Raw genomic sequence first — 22996 nt, forward strand, 5'->3', positions numbered from 1 at the left:
GGGTGATGACTGCACAAGGATGAATAAACAGTGAAAGTCACTCAGTCATGTCCGACTCTTTGCGATCACATGGACTATACAATCCATGGTATTCTCCAGGCGAGAATACTGGAGTGGGTAGCCTTTCCATTCTCCAGCGGATCTTCCTGACCCAGGAATTGAACCAGGGTCTCCTGCATTGGAGGCGGATTCTTTACCAACTGAGCTATCAGGGAAGCCCGATGATTCTGAATAAACAGAATCATTCACAAATATTTACTGAATACCTGCTCTGTGTAAGGCCTGATTTCAGGATACACCAGTGAGTTACACAGACCAGACAAGATCGCTACTCTTTTGGAATTTACATTCTAATGGCGGGAGACAAACAATACTCCAATAAACAAGACAATATAGATTGTGTTAAGTTCTCTAAAGAAAATAAACACAATGATGAATTGCAGAGAGATACAGTGGGACAGGTCATTTCAGAATGGCTGGTCCAGGACAGCCTCTCAGAGGACATGACATTTGAACTGAGACTTGAAGGATGAGGAACACACTGGGAAAAGCACTGCGGGAAGAAGCAGCAGGCAGTGCATAAACCGTGAAGCAGGAAAGGATCAATGCATTTACAGAATGAAAGGAGCCTAGATGACTGGAAAGAAGGGAAGGAGGTGGAGACAAGTGGGAAAGAGCCAGATCATACAGGGCCTTGCAGAGCTGGATTTAATTCTGCAAATTCTTTAAGTGCAACAAGAAGGCATGGGAGGGCTTTAAGCAAGAGAATGACATAATCTGAATTAAGATTTTATAAGATCACTCTGGCTGCTCTGTGTAGGATGGACAGTTAGGCGCCTGTTGCAATAATCCAGACAGAAAATCAATGATGGCTTGAATTAAAGAGGTTGGCAGCAGAGAAGAGAGTAAAATAGATGGGAGATATATTTTGGAATTGGAGCTGACAGGACATGCTAATGGCATGGAGAAGGGGATCCAGGATGAGGGAGAAGCATGATGTTAAGGTTTTAGGGTGGGTGACTGGAAGGCTGGAGGAGCTGATTCCTGAGATGGGGAAGACTGACGAGGCACAGATTTGTGCAGGTGGCAATCTTGAGATACTATTAAGACATACGAGCTTGTACTGCAAGTAGGCAGATGGAGAGTCTGCACTGGAACTATAAATTTGGATGGGATCTAAAGGCCATGGGACTGGATAACAAAGCCTTGGGAGGGTGAACAGCTGAGCCAACATGTAGATGAGGCCCCAGGGAGGGAGCAACTAACTAGTGTCAGGGAAAGTATTGGAGAGGAGATAATGGTTAAACTGGGTCTTAAAAGATGAGTAACTTGCCAGAGGAAGTAAGGGAGATAATTTGGGAAGAGTGAACCACATGTTCAAAGGCTTCGAGTCACGCAGTAATGGGAGCCTGTCTGGTTTCCTGCTGTAACCTTAAGGTCTAGCACACAGTATAAGCTCAATAAATATTTGCTGAATGGCTGGTGTGTTTAACAACTTGCAGACAGCTCGATAAAGCCAGAGAAAAGTTGGTGGTAGGGATAGGGATTGCTAGTGAGAGATGAGGCTCCAGTGTGGAAGGTAATAGAAGGCTATATCTGTCTGCCTGGAGAAAAAAGAGGATTTCTTAAAACATTTTATGCCCAGAGAGGGGCATGATCAGATATGCATTTTAAAGAGTGCACAGACTGTGGCGGAGAAAACCATGGGGGTGAGGTGGGAGGCCAGACGGAAGGCCAGGAGGTGAGACTGGAGGTGGGAAGACCAGTTTAGAGACTGCGGAAATCCGGGTAAGAGATGATGGTGGCTGGAACTAGGGCAGAGGCTGAGGAGATGGAGTCTTCAAGATACTCAGCAGGAGAAGTAGGCAGGATTTGTTGTAGGCTCAACCAAGACAGACATCCTCAGAACAGCAGCATCGTTATTGAAATATTAATTGGTGCATTCTCCCACTTGGGTTACAGCATGGTAGCTGGCCCTTCTGTGCTTCCTTGACTTGGGGGTTTAGACTGAAGTAAAAGCAGAAAGCCAAAGTTCCTCTGTGCCAAGTCACTTCAGTCATGTCTGACACTTTGTGACCCGATGGACGGTAGCCCATCCATGGGATTCTCCAGGCAAGAATACTGGAGTGGGTTGCCGTTTCCTCCTCCAAAGGATCTTCCTAACCCAGAGATCAAACCCAGTTCTCTTATGTCTCCTTGCATTGACAGGTGGATTCTTTACCACTAGTGCCACCTGGAAAGTTCCTCCAGGCTTTCCCTAAAAATCTGATCTGCTTCAAGAGAAAAGCCCCTTGTCCCTAGCCAGGGAGGGAGGATAAGGAGAGAACACTCTAAAGGCTTCTTTGAGCCAGGGAAGGGAGAAGAGGCCTGGTGGCCCCTGGCAGAATTCTAAGGCAGTGCCCTGGGTGGGGGAGGGCGGAGGAGGTAAAAAGACCTCAGGGAGATACTTCCTGGCACCCAGTACAGAGGTTCCCAGCATAGAAAAAGAAGCCTGTACCTCTGGAGTGATCCAAGGTCCTGGCTGGGACTCCTAGGGACCACTGCTTTTAAATGAGGAGGGTGGCCAGGAGCCAAGAGTCCCTCCAATTTCCTGGGGTTGGGGAGTGTCAACACTGCCTGACATGCAGTTTGCCTGTCAAATCCTGCAGAAATGTGGGCTCCAGTCTGTATTAAGGTTGGTTTAAGAAATGGAGAAAGCTACTCCTGGCACATCCAAACTCAATTACACAAGGGTGATGCTTGGGATGTCTGGCTTGGGAAAGTGTCTGGTGCCAACCCAAGGCAGGAAGCAAGGGAACACAGAGGAGCGCCTGGGAGTGGGGAAGACCAGGAGCAGGAGTTCAGTTTTGGACTCGCTGACTTTGAGGAATCCGTGGGACTTCCAGGTAGAGGCTGAGCAGCGGCTGGATAAACAGACCACCGTGAACTCAAATCCGAGGCCTGGGCTGGACGCTTAAGTTTGGGGGCCATCGGTTTCAGCCGCTCATGAAAGCCGTGGGAGTGGACAGGCTGGCCGGAGAGGCTGAGTCGGGCAGGGAGCATAAAGCAAGATGCAGAGGCAGTGGAGGAAGTGCTCCGCCTTTTCCAGACTGGCTCGGTCCCTACAGCGTCTCACCGCCCAGATCGCGGGGGGCCGCCCGATCAGAGGCCCGGAAGCGGGTGCGTTAGAAGGGGGCTGCCCCGAGCAGAAGAGACCCCAAAGCATCTCTTTCCCCCGTTTCCAGAGCTCACCCAGCAAGGCAGGGAAAGCAGAGCTGTAACCCGGCCCTAGGAAATCAGCAGCAGCGGATAACCGAGCGTTTCCAGCCGCAGCAGCGCCAGCCAGAGGCGCCCGGGGCGGTGGCGGGCCGCAGACCCCAGCCTCCCAGCCTCCGCCTTCGTTCCTCTAGGTGAGCAAGCGCGGAGGGGGATGGCGAAGGATGTCTGCTAGAACCCCCAACAATCCCATGTCGGGTCATCTCCGGCTGCCCCCATCCTAGGCCCGCTCCCCCTGTTCAGCACCCCTCCGCGCCACCTCGGAATCGGACCCCCCCACCGGGCTCCGCCCCGAGACCCCTCCTCCTCCCCCTGCCCCGCCACCCGGTACCGTCTCCCGGGGAGATGGTCTCGATCTCCACGCCCATCGCGGTCCCACTGGCCCCGCCTCCGAGGGTCCCAGCTGCTGCCCCGACCGCGGCTCGGCTCCGGCCCTGGCCCGCTGGCACTCCGGCTCGCCTCCCCGCCGCCACTGCAGAGTCGGAGGAGGTGCGGCTGGAGTCGGGACCTGCGCAGGGAGGGGCCACAGGGAAGGGAGCGGCGGGGCGGAGCGGCGCGGAAAGGTGGGGTCGACCGGGGCGGGGCCCCGGGGGGAGCGACCCTGAAGCGACTGCTCCAGAGCTTGACCAGGCTAACGATCATTAACCCACTGATTGGGGAAGATGTTGAGGAAGGCATGCAGACACTAGTGCATCTACCCACCCATCTGTCCCTCCCTCTCTCCCTCCCTCCCTCCATCCATCCATCTGTCAACACATTTATGTAGCACCTACTATAGTCAAAGCTATAGTTTTTCCAGTAGTCATGTATGTATGCGAGAGTTGGACCATAAAAGAAGGTTGAGCCTTGAAGAATTCATGCTTAACTGTGGTGCTGGAGAAGGCTCTTGAGAGTCCCTTGGACTGCAAGGAGATCAAGCCAGTCAATCCTAAAGGAAATCAAGCCTGAATATTCATTGGAAGGACTGATGCTGAAACTGAAGCTCCAATACTTCGGCCACTCATGTGAAGAACTGACTCATTGAAAACGACCCTGATGCTGGGAAAGATTGAGTGAGTGAAAGTTGTCAGACTTTTTGCGACTCCATGGACTGTATAGTCCATGGAATTCTCTAGGCCACAGTACTGGAATGGGAAGCCTTTCCCTTCTCCAGGGGATCGTCCCAACCTAGGGATCGAACCCGGGTCTCCCTCATTGCAGGCGGATTCTTTACCAGCTGGGAAAGATTGAAGACCGGAGGAAAAGGGGACGACAGAGGACATTATGGTTGGATGGCATCACCGACAGAATGGATATGAGTTTGAGCAAGCTCTGAGCTCTGGGGGATGGACAGGGAAGCCTGGAGTGCTGCAGTCCATGGGGTTGCAAAAGATGGGACACCATTGAGCAACTGAACAACAGCTCTGTGTTAAGCTGGGGGTGGGTAGGGGGAGCAGTCAACTTGGTCTCACAGGTAGGTGGAGAGGGCCAGCAACTAAACCAACACTTTAATTAACTGCACTCACTGCCATAGAGTTCAGAACGTCATGGAAGCACCAGAGAGGTACCTACCCCAGCTAGGCTGTTGGAATCTGTAGGGGCAAGTTGTGGGGGTGGTGGAAGGGGTTGGTGGAAAATAAACCAGTAATTACTGACTCTCCCCCACCCACCTACACCCCTATACTCCATCCTGCATAGTTCTTAGGTAGGCACAGGTGGCCTCCAGCCTTTCAAGGCAGAGAACTGCACCCTGGGGATACCAACCGAATTAAGACAGAATCGTTGTCCTGGAGGAATCCAGGCTGTGATGAGGACACGAACAGTTACCGCCTGGAGTGATTTAAGTTGTGGGATGAATGAATGAATGATTTCTACCAGACCCTTCACCTCCTTCCAAAGGAGACCCAGGAATCTAGAAAGGTATTTTTTGGAGGAGGTAAACATTTGAAAAATGAACGGAACTTTCAATTTTTTCTCTCTCTTCATGCATTGATGCAAAAATTGATACGAAGGTATGGTTCTGACAAGTGGAGCAGGAAGACAGGCATGGGAAGAAAAGCCTGAGCAAAGAAGAGCGAGCTCTAGAGGTGTTACTTCTCCACTTCCGCACCACTTCCGCACTCCCCTCTCTCCCGGATGGTCAAGGCACGGACTTCAGATTATCAGAAGGAGGGCTGGCTGTGTGTTCAACAAACATGATCAACTATTGTGAGGGTCAGGATCTGAAATTCCCCATGAGCTGCCCCAAGGCGTGGCCCAGAATCTGGCAGGGGTATAGCTGGCTTTAAGCCTAGTGAGTTGTAGCTATGGGCAGGCACTTTTGGGGTAAGTGTAGAATAGCGGTTTGTAATTAGGGCAAGTCCATGGAGCGGAGTCAGTTACATACACCCTATTTTGTGTATGGAGAACATTTTTCTGAGATTTTAGAGGTCTTCAACTCCTTCTCTACCTCCCCCTCCCCGCTGCTTCCCTGAAAAGCTAAGAAACCGTGTTGATTCTAGGGCTCCCAGACTCCTTCTTAGACTACGAGGACCGAAAATATGCGGGGGAAACCGCTAAACCTCTCAAGTGAGGAACGGTATCAGTAGCAGTGTTACCTTCGATGGCGTTTCAGGCGGAATACAACTCCCAGAGGTCTGTGCGGCAAAGCTCGAGCTTATTGGCCAATGGGGAGGACCGTCTCATAACGGGACACAAACAATAGCCAATAGGCAGGGGGAATTGCCGAGCTCGTACAGCCCGGCTTACCTACCGGGCTCTGGGAACCGATGCTTCCGGAATCTGCTTTGGGACTTCGGATCCGAGGTCTGTGAGCTCCGCAGGCCGCGGGAAACTGATTTTCTGTGGGGCAGTGAGACCAAAGGTATTTTGTCTTTACTGCTTTCCGGCCTGGCCGCTGTAGGGGAGGCCAGGTGGGCGGGGACGGAAGTGGAGGAGGGATCTGCACTTTGGCAGACGCGGATTAGAGGAAGGGTTACAGGTGTGCGGAGAAGATGGCTAGAATGGAGGGGGGCCATGTGAGAGGGCTGGCAGATGCGGACGGGCAGGGGGTGGGTTTAAACCAGAGAATATATTACTTGTGCCTCACGAGTGACGCTTCTGGAAATATATCATAAGGAAGCCATTCAAAATAAACATGCTTTATGCATAAATACCTTTATCCCAGCGATATTTGTAAAAAGATAAAGTTGGCTATAACCAGGTACCTCACCAGTGAGGAAAAATTATGGCACTTTCTCAACAGTGAGGAAAAGTGGTATGAAGTGGCTTCTAAAAGTAATTTATAAAGCTTTTAAATAACATGGGTAAAATCCTAATATAATGTGAAGCGAAAAAATCGTGGTATGAAATGGTGCTGCTGCTGCTGCTGCTAAGTCGCTTCAGTCGTGTCCGACTCCGGGCGACCCCATAGACAGCAGCCCACCAGGCTCCCCCCGTCCCTGGGATTCTCCATGCAAGCACACTGGAGTGGGTTGCCATTTCCTTCTCCAATGCATGAAAGTGAAAAGTGAAAGTGATGTCGCTCAGTCGTGTCCGACTCTTCGCGACCCCATGGACTTAAGCCTACCAGGTTCCTCCATTCATGGGATTCTCCAGGCAAGAGTTCTGGAGTGGGGTGCCATCGCCTTCTCCAATGAAATGGTGCAGTATGAGTGAAAAAGTTTAACATCAACTGCATAGAAAAATGTCTGGAAGGTTGCAGTCATAATTTTCTTTCGTTGAATTTGAGTGTGTGTGTGTGAATTTACGTTTTGACCTTTTAAAAAAAATTTATTGGAGTATAGTCGATTTAAAATGTTTGTTAGTTTCTGCTATACAGCAAGTGCATCAGTTATACATACACATATAGCCACCCTTTTTAAGGTTCTTTTCTCAATTAAGTGATTACAGAGTGTTGAGAATACTTCACTGTGCTATACAGTTGTTCAGTTTCTACATTTTGAGGAGTCTTTTGTGGCCCCATGGACTGTAGCCTCCCAGGCAAGAATACTGGAATGGGTTGACATTTCCTTCTCCAGAAAATCTTCCCCATCCAGGAATTGAAGTCGAGTCTTCGGCATGGCAGGCAGATTCTTTACCATCTGAACCACCAGGGAAGGCTCATACTGTACAGTAGGTCCTTATTAGTTATCTATTTTGTATATAGCAGTGTGTATGTCAATCCCAGTCTCCCCGTATACCCCCTCTTTCCTCCCTGGTAACCACAAGTTTGTTTTCTACATCTGTGACTCTATTTCTGTTTTGTAAATAAGTTCATTTGTACCATTTTTAAAGATTTTACATATAAGCAATGTCATATTCTAAAGGAGATCAGTCCTGAGTGTTCATTGGAAGGACTGACGTTGAGGCTGAAACTCCAATACTTTGGCCACCTGATGGGAAGAGCTGACTCATTGGAAAAGACCCTGATGCTGGGAAAGATTGAGGGCAGGAGGAGAAGGGGACAACAGAGGATAAGATGGTTGGATGGCATCATCGACTCAATGAACATGGGTTTGGGTAGACTCCAGGAGTTGGTGATGGACAGGGAGGCCTGGCATGCTGTGGTTTTTGGGGTTGCAAAGAGTCGGACACAACTGAGCAGCTGAAGTGAACTGAACTGATATGGGAATTTGTCTTTCTCTGACTTACTTCACTCAATATGAGAATTTCTAGGTCCTTTTGACCTTTCTTATGTATTAATTTAAAACAATAAGTGTAAAGAACTTGAAATTATTTTATAATGAAAACACAGTAAATTTTGAAAAACAAGTTGGGGAGTATATAACTTTAAACTTACTGGAAGTGCTCCAATTCACCTGAGCCCCTTGACTGTCACTATGAATTGTCTTAGTTTTTTTTTTTTTTTGTCTGTGCTGCATCCTAGTTGCAGCTCATGGGATCTAGTTCCTTGACCAGGGACTAAACCTGGGTCCCCTGCATTGGGTGTGCAGAATCTTAGCCCCTGGACCACCAAGGAAGTTCCAGGAGTTGTCTTTAAAAACAATTAGAAACAGAAGAATTAAATGGCTATAGACTGAACACCAGATCCTGGTTCTGGCCTTATCTGTCCTGAATGAATACATTCAGCTTTTCGTTTTGTAGAGGAACCAGGGTTCCTGATTTGAGAAACCGTATCATCTGAGGGTGGAGAGACTAACAGGTGTACATACCGTTAGCTTCAGGCAAATATTTTAAAAGATACAAAATAATTGAGGTACACCTGAAGGTCTTTCACCTTTGTCCTCTTGGTTCTCTGATCTTTTTACTACGAGCTCTGTAACAGTGACTCCCAAATCCTTACCTCTGACTGCCTAAGGTGCAATCCTACCCTATAAACATCTTAAATAAAGCACGTGCATGCATGCTCAATTGCTTCAATCGTGTCCGACTCTTTGCGACCCTGTGGACTGTATCCTGCCAGTTTCCTCTGTCCATGGGATTTTCCCGGCAAGAATACTGGAGTAGGTTGCCAGATCCTCCTCCGGGGGATTCCCCCCAACCCAGGGATTGAACCTGCAACTCCTGTGTCTCCGGCATTACAGGCAGATTCTTTACTGCTAAGCCACCAGGGAAGCCCACATTAAACTTGTTGCACACTACATTGTTCTTACCTCTGAAGCATGCTCTGCCTTCTGTAGCTCTGATTAATGGTTCATCAATTTCCCAAGCTGAAAATTTGTATGTTGTCCTTAATTCTCCTTTCTTCCTTAGCACTCATTCCACTTGATAATCTATTTCAGTTGTCTTAAAAGTATCTCATAGCTACAAGCTTGGCTCACTTTCTCATCCTGACATTCAAATTATCTGTGTCCCGTGTTTTTAAAATTAATTAATTGATTAATTTTTTTAATTGATTAATTTTTAACTGGAGGTGAATTGCTTTGCGGTGTTGCAATTGTTTCTGCCCATGGACCCTTATTAAACTTGTCAACTTCTTAGTTTCTCAGGTCTGTTCTGCACAATGTTGCATGAATATGTGCTGGTTTCTCTAAATTCCAAATTCTTCAGCAGGCCCTTTATGATCAGAGAGATAAGGTTGGAAAGGTGTAGCAGTATCAGAAAATACAAGGCCTTTGATGCTTTGCTAAACCATTTTGTAATAACTTTTATATATAGACTGTGGAGACTCATCAAAGATATTTGAGCAGAAATGCAAAATTACCAGGAGCTGTGACTTTTCTCAGGCTTCCTTAGTGGCTCAGAGGTAAAGAATCCGCTTGCAATGCAGGAGACGCAGGAGATACGGGTTTGGTCCTTGGGTTGGGAAGATGCCCTGAAGGAGGAAATGGCCACCCACACCAGTACTCTTGCCTGGAAAATCCCGTGGACAGAGGAGCCTGGTGGGCTACAGTTCATAGGACATCTACAGTCCAAGTCGGACATCTCAAGATAATTCTGCCAACACTCAAAGAGTACAGGCTCTGTGGAAAAGACGAGACTGGGGTGAAGAGAATGTCTCCTTATCTTACTCTATTTAAAAGCAGGAGGTGGTCAGAACCTGGACTAATTATTGTTATGTGTTTGAGGAATATAGGCCAAATTTCCTTCATTTTTATTTTTAATTTAATTTTATTGAAGTATGATTTATTTACAATATCATGTTAGTTTCAGGTATACAGCACAGGGACTCAGTTATATGTATGTGTGTGTGTATATAATTAGTGCTGCAGTGAACATTGTGTTGCTTGTATCTTTTTGAATTATAGTTTTCTCTGGCTATATGCCCAGGTGTGTGGGGGGGATTGCAGGATCATATGGTAACTCTAATTTTTTACCAGATTTCTTGTTACTAAAGATAAAAATGTTAAAATTAATTCTTCTAAAAAATTTCAGTGACTTTATTATCAAGTTTGTTTTTCCCTTATTCACAAACTCTTACCCTGGGCTAACCCTGGCCACACACACCCTCAATGACATTAGACTAACTTGGGTGGCCTAAAACATACCATATAAATTGCTTTTGATCTATAATTGGCCTATTAGGAATTTTCTCTGCCCAGGAAAATGTATCATGCATTATTTATCAATAAGAGTCTTTTAAAAGTGCATAAGTAGATATTAGGGAAGTATATATATTATCTTACACAAGACCAATGGGTTTGAGATGGCAGCCTTCTTCATTAGTTATGACAGAGGACATATTTCTCCATTTAGCAAGCTACTGCAGAACCACTTAATCTGACGTCATATGTAGAAGTAAAACAGACCTTTCTGTCTTGGTAAAAGATTCTAAGAGTAGGGACAAAGCTAGCAAAAAGGTATGAGAAAAAAATGCAGACAAATGAAAATCAAATCTACCAGTTTGGTGGAGAATATATTTCTTTGGATTTAGAGTCTGAAGACAGCTTCTCAAGTTCTGTCTTTGACGCTAAGTAAACCAGGCAGGGTTGAAAAATATCCATTAGATTCAGTGACAAGAGTAGCACTGGTGGGATGGTGGGAGTTGTTTCAGAAGAGGTGAGAATGGAATCAGTTTGGAGTGGGTTAAGAAGAGAATGAGTAGTGAAGATGGACACTGCATGATTAGACAATTCTTTGATTAAACATTCTAAGATTAAACATCACTTAGAATGTGTTTATTGATCATCATAATTGTTTTGTAATACCAAATTGCCTGTTGATATTCTTCAGCCACTTAAAATTTTGTCTTTTTAACTGGCTCACAAGAACTTTTCATAAATTATTTTTTCACATTTGAATGTTTAGTTTCACTTTTCAATTACCAAAGGACTATTTGACTAAATGCTAATTAAAAAACAATTTTTCAAAAAATACAAAAATAAAGAGTGTTCAACCGTCTCTCTTTTCCCATCTCACTCCTTCTCAGCATGTACTATGAACAGTTTGGTATGTGTTATTTCTGATCTTTTTCTGCATCTTTATGTAAATATATACAAACACATGTTTATAGACATAGAGAGGTGAATTTCTTTTCATAAATAGGAGCTTACCAGATGTGTTATATTGTGAATTTCAGTGCTTTGGGGGAGGATTTTTCTGTGTCATTATTCATGGAGCTTCCATGTTTTTTAATGTATTTCCATATTGATGTACATTTAGATTTTTCTCTTATAAAAGATGCTATAGTAAATCCTTATACATATACATGCTGGAGTATTTTTATGGTACTGTGAAAAGTCTTTCTTTTAAATCTCTTATATTTTTTACATATTTTTTTGCATTTGGATCTTTAATTTATCTGGAAAGTATTTTGTTATAAGATATGGAAGGCAAGTTTCTTAACCTTTTAGAGCTTCAGCTCTGTTGTCTCTCACATAAGAATAATAGTGCTGCCCTCACTGGACCATTACATGGATTGTATTGAATTCCAGATGCTTTTGAACTGTGGTGTTGGAGAAGACTCTTGAGAGTCCCTTGGACTGCAAGGAGATCCATCCAGTCCATTCTAAAGGAGATCAGTCCTGGGTGTTCATTGGAAGGACTGATGCTAAAGCTGAAACTCCAGTACTTTGGCCACCTCATGAGAAGAGTTGACTCACTGGAAAAGACTGATGCTGGGAGGGATTGGGGGCAGGAGGAGAAGGGGACAACAGAGGATGAGATGGCTGGATGACATCACCAACTCGATAGACATGAGTTTGAGTGAACTCCAGGAGTTGGTGATGGACAGGGAGGCCTGGCATGCTGTGATTCATGGGGTCGAAGAGTTGGACACGACTGAGCAACGGAACTGAATTGAACTAGCACCACATATGGCACATTCTGGATATATTTATTCTCTTCCTTTCCTTCTAATTTGGCCAGCAAATTCCTATAGTAGCTGGGTGTGTTTATAGGATATTGTCTTTTTGCATATTCGGTAAGAGTCGAGTCATCCTGATTTCCTCTGTTTTGCCGTGTCTCACATTTCACAGAAAGGCTAAACCAGTTGTCTGGATTTGTCTGGTTATATTTTCATGGTGTAACTTTCCTTCTTGATTATTTCAGAGAACCTTTATCAGAAAGGATGGAGTTGGGACAAGGAAAACTTCTCAGGACTGGACTGAATGCATTATATCAAGCAATACACCCAATTCACGGCCTTGCTTGGACTGATGGGACTCAGGTAGTCCTGACCAATTTACAGCTTCACAGTGGAGAGGCCAAATTTGGGGACTCAACAGTCCTTGGACAATTTGAACACGTGTATGGGGTGTCCTGGGCCCCGCCTGGTGCAGCTGACACACCCACTCTGCTCGCTGTCCAGCACAAGAAGTGTGTCATCGTGTGGCAGCTGTGTCCTAGCCCTGCAGAGACAAGCAAGTGGCTGATGTCTCAGCCCTGTGAAATCAGACAGTCATGCCCTGTCCTTCCCCAGGGCTGTGTGTGGCACCCAGAAAGTGCCATCCTGACTGTGTTGACTGCTTGGGATGTCTCCGTGTTCTACAATATCCATTGTGACAGTTCCCAAGTCAAAGTGGACATCAGCACTGAAGGCCTCATTCATTGTGCATGTTGGACCCAGGATGGCCAGAGGCTGGTGGTGGCAGCAGGCAGCAGCCTACATTCTTACATTTGGGACAGTGCTCAGAAGACTCTTCACAGGTGCTCCCTCTGTCCCATCTTTGATGTGGACAGCTACGTGCGTTCAATCAGAGCCACTGTGGACTCACAGGTCGCTATAGCCACTGAGCTTCCGCTGGATAAGATTTGTGGGTTAAATGCTTCTGGAACTTTTGACATTCCTCCTAGTGGTGAAGACACTTGCCTGCATGCTTTACCAGTTACTGATCGAGTTTCCTCTGAAACAAATTCTGAAACACCAGTGTCGTCATCCTATTCTGAGCCTCTGGATCTAACTCATATCCACTTCAACAGATTTAAATCTGAAGGTAGTTCTCTTACTTGTCTAAGAAAAAAAGACTACTTGACAGGAACTGGCCTGGATTCTTCACATTTGGTCCTCTTGACCTTTGAGAAGGAGGTTACCTGCAACAGAAAAGTCATCATTCCAGGCATTCTGGTTCCTGATCTAATAGCATTTAATCTTAAAGCACAAGCAGTCGCAGTGGCTTCCAATACATCTAATGTAATTTTTATCTATTCTGTCATTCCATTATTAATGCCAAACATCCAGCAGATTCAGTTAGAGAGTAATGAAAGACCAAAAGGCATATGTTTCTTGACAGATAAATTACTATTAATTTTGGTGGGAAGACAAAAGTCCATGGACTCGGCATTTCTTCCTTCTTCAAAATCTGACCAGTATATGATTCGTTTGATTGTTAGAGAGGTAATGCTGAAAGAAGACTCTCCAGTGACACTGAGTGAAAACCAAAGTGGTAACTCTGCTTTCAGTACTCTGATAAATAAAACAAATATAAAAAAGCTAATTGAAGATCTTTCACCAGATTTTTGTCACCAAAGCACAGGGCTCTTGTTCACAGCTAATAGCAGCAGTCAAAGTGGACAGCCTGGAAGAACCCTTATTAAAGAAATAGAAAGTCCGGCATCCAGCATCTGTGATGGCTCCACATTCCTAGAAACTCTAGATGCCAGGCCTGTTAACTGGTCAGTAACACCGCCCAGACCCAGCGGCACACCAGCCCACACCAGTACCGCAGAACCTCCTAACTTAGAACGGGAAAAGGAAACGTACCAGCTGTCTAAGGAACTGGAAGTTGTATCTAGGAACTTGAGTGAAGTGCAGCGACATCTTTCTGAACTCAGTGACTTTCTGCACAATGGAAGGAAATCCTCTTCAGTGTACCCACTCTCTCAGGATCTGCCTTATGTTCACATCACTTGCCAGGTAACTTCTCTGGGGGAGCTACCACTGGCTCCTGTAGCCAATATGTGCTGCAAGAGAAATTTATTGTTGAGGCAGTAGGGTTCTAATTGAACTTCACTGAGCTGGGCATGTTATGTTCAGGCAAGTTGTTAAACCTTTTCAGGTTGGTTGGATAGGCCCACATAGCAATATACACCATGACTTTATCATGCGCATGGTATGAAAACATGAATTCTTGCACTCATTCTGGCAATCTATGTTTAGAAAACAAATTCTTAAATCATGCTGTTTCATTGAGAAGACCTTTTCTTATATGCAGTTGCAAGCTCTCTTCCATTTATAAGAAAGGTTATAGTCATTATAATTTTTTAATGTATCTATGTATGCCTGTATATGCAAACATAAAATATTATTTAAATGGGCTCATATAATATCTATTTTATCATGAATACTTTCCCACTGAACTTGGCCCTGCTTCTCCTTCCTGTAATCCACTTTTAGCTAGCAGCTTAATGTGGATCCTTGCATATTTTTTCTTTCTACTCGTATAATCTTACACAGATCTTTGCCTAATTCATAGGTATATAGGTGTTGGGGTGGTGATTTTCTCATTGTTTTACAAACATGGGGTCATATGGTGTATTCTTTACTTCATGCTGAGAGTATTCTGTTTATTCAGTTCTTCCCTTGTTGATGGACATTCACTTTGTTTTCAGTTCTTAGCCACTCCAAATAGTGCTGTAATAGTATTCTCGTATGTATCTATTTATATTCATACTTTTATTTCTATTGGCTTGGTTCCCAGAAGTGGAAGTGCAGATTTGAAGAGTGTGTGTGTGTGTGTGTATATATATATATATATATATATATATATATATATAAAATACGTATATGCTTCTACTTTTAATAGAGTTGCCAGATTGCCTTTCAAAGACTTTTTACTAAACAATGAATCATCACATGCCCATCAGCAATATATGGGACTATCCTTTTTCTTACATCCTCACCAATCTGATGAATGTGAAGTAGTATTTCACTTTTATTAATTGTTTTTCCCTTACTATTGGCTATGATGAATGCTTAATCGTGGATGACTCTTTGTGACCCCCATGAACTGTAGCCTGCCAGGCTCCTCTGTCCATGGGATTCTGCAGGTGAGAATACTGGAGTGGGTTGCCATTTCCTACTCTAGAGGATCTTCCCAACCCAGGGATCGTACCCTGTCTCTTGTGTCCCCTGCGTTGACAGGCAGGTTCTTTACCACTGCGCCACCTGGGAAGCCCCTGGTAATTCACTACTGTTAATGAATTTGAGTATATCCTCCTGTTTTTTGGTCAGTTGAGTGTGAATTGCCTTTTGCTCATTTTTCGCTATTGAGTTACCAGTTTACAAGAGGTTTTTCTACAGAAATTGATGTGTAGTAATCTATGTTTTCTTATATTATTTTTTAGTTTTAACATTAGTTTTTACATTTATGTTTTTAATCATTGATTAAAATTTTCTGAAAGATAAATAGTTGCGCTACCAACATTATTAAAAATCCATCTTTATCCCACTGAACTTGATCTACCAAATTTCTCATATATAAACTTACATATCCTGAGATCTAATTCTGGTTACTTCTTACTGCAGCCACTGTAATACCGGTCTTTGTCTAAAACTTTAACAATACCACACTGATTTGATTACTGTGGAGTTATATATTTTTGTTTAAAGATATATAGATATATCTGTTGTCAGTTGATAGCATTTTTTAAGCAATAAAGCATTTTAAAATTAAGGTATGTACATTATTAGACATATGCAGTTGCATACTTAACTACAGAATATGCACTGTGCGTCCTCCACGGCTTGGTTATGTGTGACTCTTTGTGACTCCATGGACTGGAGCACCCCAGGCTCCCCTGTCCATGGGATTCTCCAGGGAAGAATACTGGAGTGGGTTGCCATTTCTTCCTCCAGAGGATCTTCCCAACCCACGGATCGAACCCATGTCTCCTGCATTGGCAGGAAGATTCTTTACCACTGTGCCACCTTAGAAGCCCAGAATATGCACTGCTGCTGCCACTGCTGCTAAGTCACTTCAGTCGTGTCCGACTCTGTGTGACCCCATAGACGGCAACCTACCAGGCTCCCCCGTCCCTGGGATTCTCCAGGCATCCAATGCATGAAAGTGAAAAGTGAAAGGGAAGTCACTCAGTCGTGTCCGACTCTTAGCGACCCCATGGACTGCAGCCTACCAGGCTCCTCGGTCCATGGGATTTTCCAGGCAAGAGTACTGGAGTGGAGTGCCATTGCACTAGGAAACCAAAAAACTTCATGTGGCTCACTTTATTGTGACACTCACTTTATTTCAGTGGCCTGGAACCAAAACCTGCAATATCTCTGAGGTATGCCTGTTTCTAAAACAGCTGAGCAGTTTTTCCTCACCATCTGATTGTATCTTTCTCAGGCTGCCATCCATCATCCTATAATGCTATTAGTCTCATCCTAGAAAAACCAATTCCTAAAGATAAAGACATAACCTTGGGGAGGAACAGAGCAAAAGGAAATTTGGGGTTGTGGCTTGTCTGATTCTTTAGTTGTGCAAAATAATGCAGCAAAAAGCTCCTTATTTAACACTGAAGTTCAGAGTGGTAATAGATAAGAATTTTTTAAACTGTACATTCTATTCTTAGGAAATGTTAACCCCATTGCTTCTTCAATCAGTTTAACAATTTTTATCTTTATTTTTGAAGAAATCTCATTTTGTACATCCTGTTGTTGAAAAAAGAATGATGCTTCTCTGCAGTGGCAAGCTAAGACTCAGCACAGTCCAACAGACTTTCGGCCTCTCTCTTGTTGAAATGCTGCATGGTAGGTAAAATTCAGAAGGCGACTCTACCCGACATCCCCTCCCTCAATTTTGTGACTGTCACTGGTGATGAAATGAAGTGTACCAACCATTCAGTGATTCAGTAGACAGTTAAAAAGTATTATTAATAGTTATTGTATATCTAGGCCTGTTATAGGTGCCGAAACACATGAAAAATATGGGTTCTGCCCTTAAGGAACTTATAACCTAGTTGAAAAACCTGAGTGCACACATGAAAAAACTAAATAGAGTTACAAAGCAATATGTAACAACTGCAGAAGATGACAGAAGACCTCGTATATACCAGTTGCATTAAAACGTAAAAAGCATGGCAGAATATTTCTTTCGTGTTGAGGGGGGTGCTCTGTGCGCACACAAACATTCTTTCATTTGTTTATGTATTTATTTATTTTAATTTGAATTTATTTGTTTTAATTGGAGGCTAATTACTTTACAATGTTGTATTGGTTTTATTAATTTTGGGGCCACACCACATGCCGAATGAGATCTGAGATCTTAGTTCCCCAGCTAGGGATTGAACCCTTGTCCGCTGCAGTAGAAGTCTTTGCCACTGGATGGCTAGGGAAGTTCCTACATTCTTTTTTTCAAAATAGTCTTTCCCAGTGTGGTTTATCACAGAACACTGAATATAGTTCTCTGTGCTATACAGTAGAACCTTATTGTTTTCTTTCTTTTGGGGGGCCGTGCCTTGAAGCTTGTGGGGTTTCAGTTCCCCAACCAGGGATTGAACCCAGCCCACAGCAGTGATAGCCTGGAATCCTAACCACTGGGCCACCAGGAAATTCCCATAGAATATTTCTTAAAGGCATTGTCATTTTTTTTTTTATTGAAGGCTAATTGCTTTACAGAACTTTGTTGTTTTCTGTCAAACCTCAACATGAATCAGCCATAGGTATACATATGTCCCCTCCCTTGTGAACCTTCCCCCCATCTCCCTCCCCATCCCATCCCTCTGAATTGATACAGAGCCCCCATTTGAGTTTCCTGAGCCATACAGCAAATTCCCGTTGGCTATCTATCTTACATATGGTAATGTAAGTTTCCATGTTACTCTTTCCATGCATCTCACCCTCTTCTCCCCTCTCCCCAAGTCTGTAAGTCTCTTCTCTATGTCTGTTTAGGAGCATCTCACCCTCTCCTCCCCTCTCCCCATCTGTAAGTCTCTTCTCTATGTCTGTTTAGGAACTGTCATTTTCATATGCAGCAAACATGCGCACATGAAGGACGCTCCTAGATGGCTTAGGACTGACTCATGCCTGTGTTCCATCCTATGGGGAACATGGTGGTTTTCTTATGCCTCAGTCTTCAGGACAGCCACACACTAAACATAAATTTTTTTTTTTCCATTCCTTTTTTTTTTTCCTGCTCAACATTATAGCATCAGCATTTTTCTATTTTGATACATGCATTTATGATACAACTTGATAATTGTAATTTTTACTGGGTTAACATTCTATCTTGGATGTACCATATTTTTTTTCCTTCCAGTTTTATTGAGATACAGTTGACATACAGCACTATAAAGTGTACAACATAGCAATTTGACTTAAATACATCATGTAAGTTAGTGAACAGCCATCATCTCATATAGATAGAAAAAATTTTTCCTTGTGATGAGCAGTATTTACTCTTAATACCATATTTCAGTTTGCCTTGTTTTCTTTAAGTGGTTTCCAATTTTTCATTATCATCAATAACACTAATAAAAACCTTTCTGTATTTTATACATTTTTGGAAAGTGTAGATTTTCAGAAGTGAAATTACAGGGTCACAGTAGACTCAAAAGAACCAGAGAAAGTCCAGGTATGTGTTACACCAGTGGTCCTAGGTTACCGCAGAACAAACTATTTAGGATTATCTGGGCACTTCTAGCCTGGCACTAGTCAGCTCAACCTTCTTGGGTGTCTAGAGGCTGGTATGGATCTCAAAAATATAGAGGTTTCCTCCATAGAGTTGCTGTTGCCAGCTGCGCATAGTTTCTGGAGAAACTATTAGATGGCATTAGAAAAGGTAGGGACGCCATACACAACCCCTAACATCAGCATGCACACATGCACACACAAGCTCAAATACATGACACTGACCCTTTAGTGCCTAGCCCGGGCATTAATACATGTCCCTTAGCTCTACCTGTCACCTGTCGTCAATATCCCATTCCTGCCATGGAACCTGACCCTAAGTTTCACCCGGCCCCTCCATCTCTGTAAAGTCTTGCGATGGTCAGGTTCAGGATTATCAACTACTACATTCTTTCTCTCAAAAAAGTTGTATTTGTGATATTTTTCTTTATTGAGTAAGACAGGATATCCTGAATTGCCTGTATGTTTATTTAGAATTGCTTGTGTGTTTATTTTAGAATTGCCTGTGTGTTTATTTTACTTTGCAGACTCTCACTGGATCCTTCTCTGTGCGGACAGTGAAGGCTTCGTCCCCTTAACTTTCACAGCCACACAGGAAATAATCATAAGAGATGGCAGGTCAGATGACTTCCGAAACTCTGCCTCAGAGCCTTGATAGCAGTCCTTCTCTTGGAGTCTTCAGTGATGGATTCCCCAAAGCGGAGATACTACCGGCTCTTCTGACCATACTGGCAGTGTAGTCATACTTGTCAGCAGAGTATGTGCTGAACAGCCTCGCAGACCAGGCCATTACTAACAAGAGCTGTTTTCCAAGGTGGACGCTCCCCAGCTGGGGTCTGCAGTGCCGCTGGGAGGTAAAGCACTTGCCATGGCTGGCTCTGCCACTCTTCCCCCCAGGCTGCTGTTCCCTGCTCTGCAGCAGAGCCCAGTCTTTGTTAGATGGCTCAGAAAGCAGTTATTTATGTATTCATGACTGTGTGGTTTTGTCTAAGGGCAGAATTCCCGGCACAAAACAATATTATGGTGCCATATGGATTGTGTTTTATGGTTTCTCTGAGGCTTTCTGTCCCTTGCCCAAAACGGCATTAAAGCTTTTAGAAGCACTTAAAAGGTACCTCAAGATTGTAATAGATCTTCTTCTTGGCTTCAAGTTGAGTGTGAGGAGTGCTGGAGAACATCTGCTCCAGCGTCTCTTTTTACCCTAAACGAGTAGGAATGCATAGAGCTCAAAGGAAAACAAAAAATCGATTCATTTCTGCTCCCAGGACTACCTAGAACAGGAAGTAGTTCTGATGTTGGATTTAAACCTAACTCTCTCACTTCCCTAGAAAATTCTGGCTGACAAAAGTCCAGGAGCTCCTGAAATCTGGCCCTGGGCATATTTCAAATGATACTTAAAGTGCTTTGACTCCTCCGGGCCCCACTGAAGCAGGTCCTGATGTTACTACCACAGTGCCAAGCACAGGTGAGGCCTGTGGCAGGATTTTGTGCTGTTGTCACTCAGGATTTTCTCCCTGAGAGGTTACTCATCTCCTATTTTGGGGATCATAAAATTGCCCTATTTTTCTCCCAGTAATTAACTCCCTTAGTTTAAATTGCCACCTTAATTTGTCTATTTTTATGTTCTCCCTGTTCAAGTCTTACAGGCCAGCACAGAATCTGTGAGAGAAAGTATTTCAGAAAGTTGAAGGTTACACTGAATCTGAGATAGTTTCTTATAATTATGGGCTAAAGCACCAGTTTAGCCTAGTGGAAAGAGCCCTGATCCCAGCTTCAGATAGACTCACCACTTTTCACAGAGTCATAAACTTCTGGCACTGCAGCGTAACGAATGGATTGATGTGTGACTAGTCAGAACACATCTGCAGGTACGTTGTTGCAGCCATAGGAGCTCAGATGCATAGGAGCACAAATGCTTCTTCTCTTTTCAAGTCATCTGGAAAGATCTTATACCCTTGAGGACTCCTGTCTGCTAGTTTATGAAGATGGAGCAGGGATAGGGAAGAGGCGAGAGCCACTTTGTGGTTGAAATGCATTAGAGGAGCTGCTCGGGTAATGGGAATGGAGGCCACTTGTCTGAAATCAGTTGCTGGAGAGCAGTGGCTGAGGACAGCCTGAGGCCTGGCTCCATTTTCGAAGGAAGTGTCTGGTGGGGTGAAACCACACAACTGTGAAGCCTCAAGACGGGGTCTGGGGGACCTGATGGCAAAATCTGTGTAGGTGCCCCAGAGTGTATGTTACAATCGTTTCGCTGGTCAGAATCCTGTGAATGAGTCTTCAATAAAATCACTAATGGTTGTTGCAGCTGTTGTGAATGTTTTTGTTTTTTAAGTTTATTTATTTTTGTGTGCATCAGGTGGCATGCAGAATTTCCCAGACCAAGGATTGAACTTAGGCCCTCTGCATTGGAAGCAAAGAGTGCCAGCCACTGGACCCCCAGGAGAATTCTGTTGTGAATGGTTTTTTTGTGTGGGTGTGTGTGTGTGACTATTTTAATATTTACTTTGTGATTGTTTCTGGTATGGAGGAATGTTCTTGATTTTTACATATGTTGTCTTCGTATTTCTTCTGGTGGACAGTCCAGGATATAAATTATTTCTTTCCAACAAATCTGATCCCATGACAGCTCTCATACAAAACATGTTTCCCTGGTCTCTACTGTATATAATCATTGAAATAAATAAAAGATAATCCAGTATTTGTTGTTTTGGGGAGAGAAGGAAACAGGGAGAGAAGAGCTAAATACTTTAAATTATTGTTTAATGTTATATTGAGAATATTCTACATAGAAACATTACTTACAAATCTCATTTTGTGCCCCAATCTTAAAACGTTTTGTATGGTATTATTTAGTAAGTGCAGTAGATGTAAAGTATTAGGAAGGCATGATGATAAAGTGAATCACCTATCCCGAATTTAAGAACCAGAACATACTAGGAACCATTCAAGCTCCCTATGTGTCCCTCCAGGACCCTTCTCCATAGAAGTAACTCCACCCCAGATGCTTTTCTCTTGATTGTTGTAAATTATCATTTCTTCTTTTCTACTTTTTATTTTATGTTTTTAGCTGCACCATGGGGCTTGGGGGATCTTAATTCCCAGACCAGGGATTGAACCCAGGCCACTGTAATGAAAGCACCAAGTCCTAAGCACTGGACCACCAGGAACCTCCCTCTTTTTGTTTATTTTTTGTTGTACTGGGTCTTCACTGCTATGTGCAGGGTTTTTCTATGTGTGCTGAGCGGGGGCTACGCTCTAGTTCTGGGGTGAAAGCTTCTCATTGCGGTGGCTTCTCGTTGTGGTAGCTTCTCATGGCGGGGCAGAAGTTCGAGGCACACAGGCTCAGCAGTTGCAGTGCACAGACTTAATTGCCTCGGGGCATGTGGGATCCTCCTGGATCAGGGATCGAACCCATGTCCCTGCATTGGCAGGCAGACTCCCAACCACTGGACGACCAAGGAAGTCCCAACTTCTACCATTTGATAATGGTATAACCCACACGTTGCAACACTTTTCTCTCAATACATACTAGGTATATGTGTGGAATGGGTTGGTGGAGACTAAGGAGAGACCAAGTTAGGGGTTTTGGTGACTGGATAGATGCTGACATAGATTTACCTAAAATGCAGGAGGCAGAACAAGTGTGGGGAGAAGGACATGTGATGTTTTAACTGCCTGGAGGACACTGAGGTGGGCATCTGATCTCCAGTTCTGAGCACAAAACCATTTCTCCCATTTCTAACTGCTCTTAGGCAAGTTGATTAATTCACTAGTCTATTTTCTCACCTGAAAATGAGATAATACCTGCTTCATAGGGCTGTCATGAGGAAGAAATGGAATTACACCCTTTGGTCAGCCCATGATCGCCTCCCATCTCCAAGATCCAACACTTGACCCCTGGGGTGGCCCCGACTCGGTTTCCTAGGAGACCGCACTCCCAGGAAATAGAAGTAACATCAAAAGTAGCACAAGCTTCTGATCCCACCTGCATTGCCCAGGTTTCCAAAGCACTGCATAACCACCTGGTAGAAACTGCCTTGTACCTGGTACTGTCTCCACACGGCCAGTGATTGTCCAGTGTTAAGAAACTGTTCTGGGAACTTTCTTGGTGGCCCAGTGGTTAAGAATCCACCTTTCAGTGCAGGGTACTCATGTTTGATCCATTGTCAGAGAACTAAGATCCCAACTAAGAACTTAGTTGCCGAGGGGTAACTAAGCATGCCAACCCAACAAAGACAGTACAGCCAAAAGAAAAACAAGCAAGCCAACAAAAACCTGTTCTGTAGGTGTGTGTGAGTGTGCAATGTGTGACGT

The 22996-nt window shown here is 44.1% G+C and overlaps 2 protein-coding genes across 8 annotated transcripts in view; one reads left to right on the forward strand and one right to left on the reverse strand.

The window, feature by feature from the left end:
- The window catches only part of FKBP1B (FKBP prolyl isomerase 1B), a 22035-nt gene extending 15968 nt beyond the window's left edge, over nucleotides 1–6067 (reverse strand). Inside the window, exons 1-3 of one of the 7 annotated variants that reach the window (XM_061433177.1) lie at nucleotides 5832–5922; nucleotides 4999–5412; nucleotides 3587–3727 (exon numbers count right to left, since the gene is read on the reverse strand). In XM_061433177.1, coding sequence (XP_061289161.1) covers nucleotides 3587–3727; nucleotides 4999–5220 — 363 coding nt within the window. In that variant the 5' untranslated portion in view covers nucleotides 5221–5412; nucleotides 5832–5922. Of the gene's footprint in view, nucleotides 1–3231; nucleotides 3253–3586; nucleotides 3728–4028; nucleotides 4158–4998; nucleotides 5795–5831; nucleotides 5923–5986 lie in introns of those variants that run through there. The other 6 variants (XM_061433179.1, XM_061433180.1, XM_061433178.1 and 3 more) reach the window with 6 other exon arrangements.
- On the forward strand, nucleotides 6020–21352 carry WDCP (WD repeat and coiled coil containing). The gene is made up of 5 exons (XM_061433159.1): nucleotides 6020–6097; nucleotides 12166–13969; nucleotides 16687–16804; nucleotides 19210–19300; nucleotides 21039–21352. Exons 2-5 carry the CDS (start codon nucleotides 12185–12187, stop codon nucleotides 21136–21138), a joined length of 2094 nt encoding a protein of 697 aa, XP_061289143.1. The 5' UTR covers nucleotides 6020–6097; nucleotides 12166–12184; the 3' UTR covers nucleotides 21139–21352.
- Nucleotides 21353–22996: the final 1644 nt, after the last annotated feature.

Source organism: Bos javanicus, chromosome 11 (genome assembly GCF_032452875.1).
Source record: "Bos javanicus breed banteng chromosome 11, ARS-OSU_banteng_1.0, whole genome shotgun sequence".
In the NCBI taxonomy this organism is placed as follows: Eukaryota; Metazoa; Chordata; class Mammalia; order Artiodactyla; family Bovidae; genus Bos; species Bos javanicus.

What these genes read in the sequence shown, in the direction of transcription:
- WDCP (XM_061433159.1), top strand. Translation starts at nt 12,185, where the DNA reads ATGGAGTTGGGACAAGGAAAACTTCTCAGGACTGGACTGAATGCATTA. An exon ending in ATGTTCACATCACTTGCCAG is followed by an intron (nt 13,970 to 16,686) that starts GTAACTTCTCTG and finishes TTATTTTTGAAG; the next exon opens with AAATCTCATTTTGTACATCC. An exon ending in TCTTGTTGAAATGCTGCATG is followed by an intron (nt 16,805 to 19,209) that starts GTAGGTAAAATT and finishes TTTACTTTGCAG; the next exon opens with ACTCTCACTGGATCCTTCTC.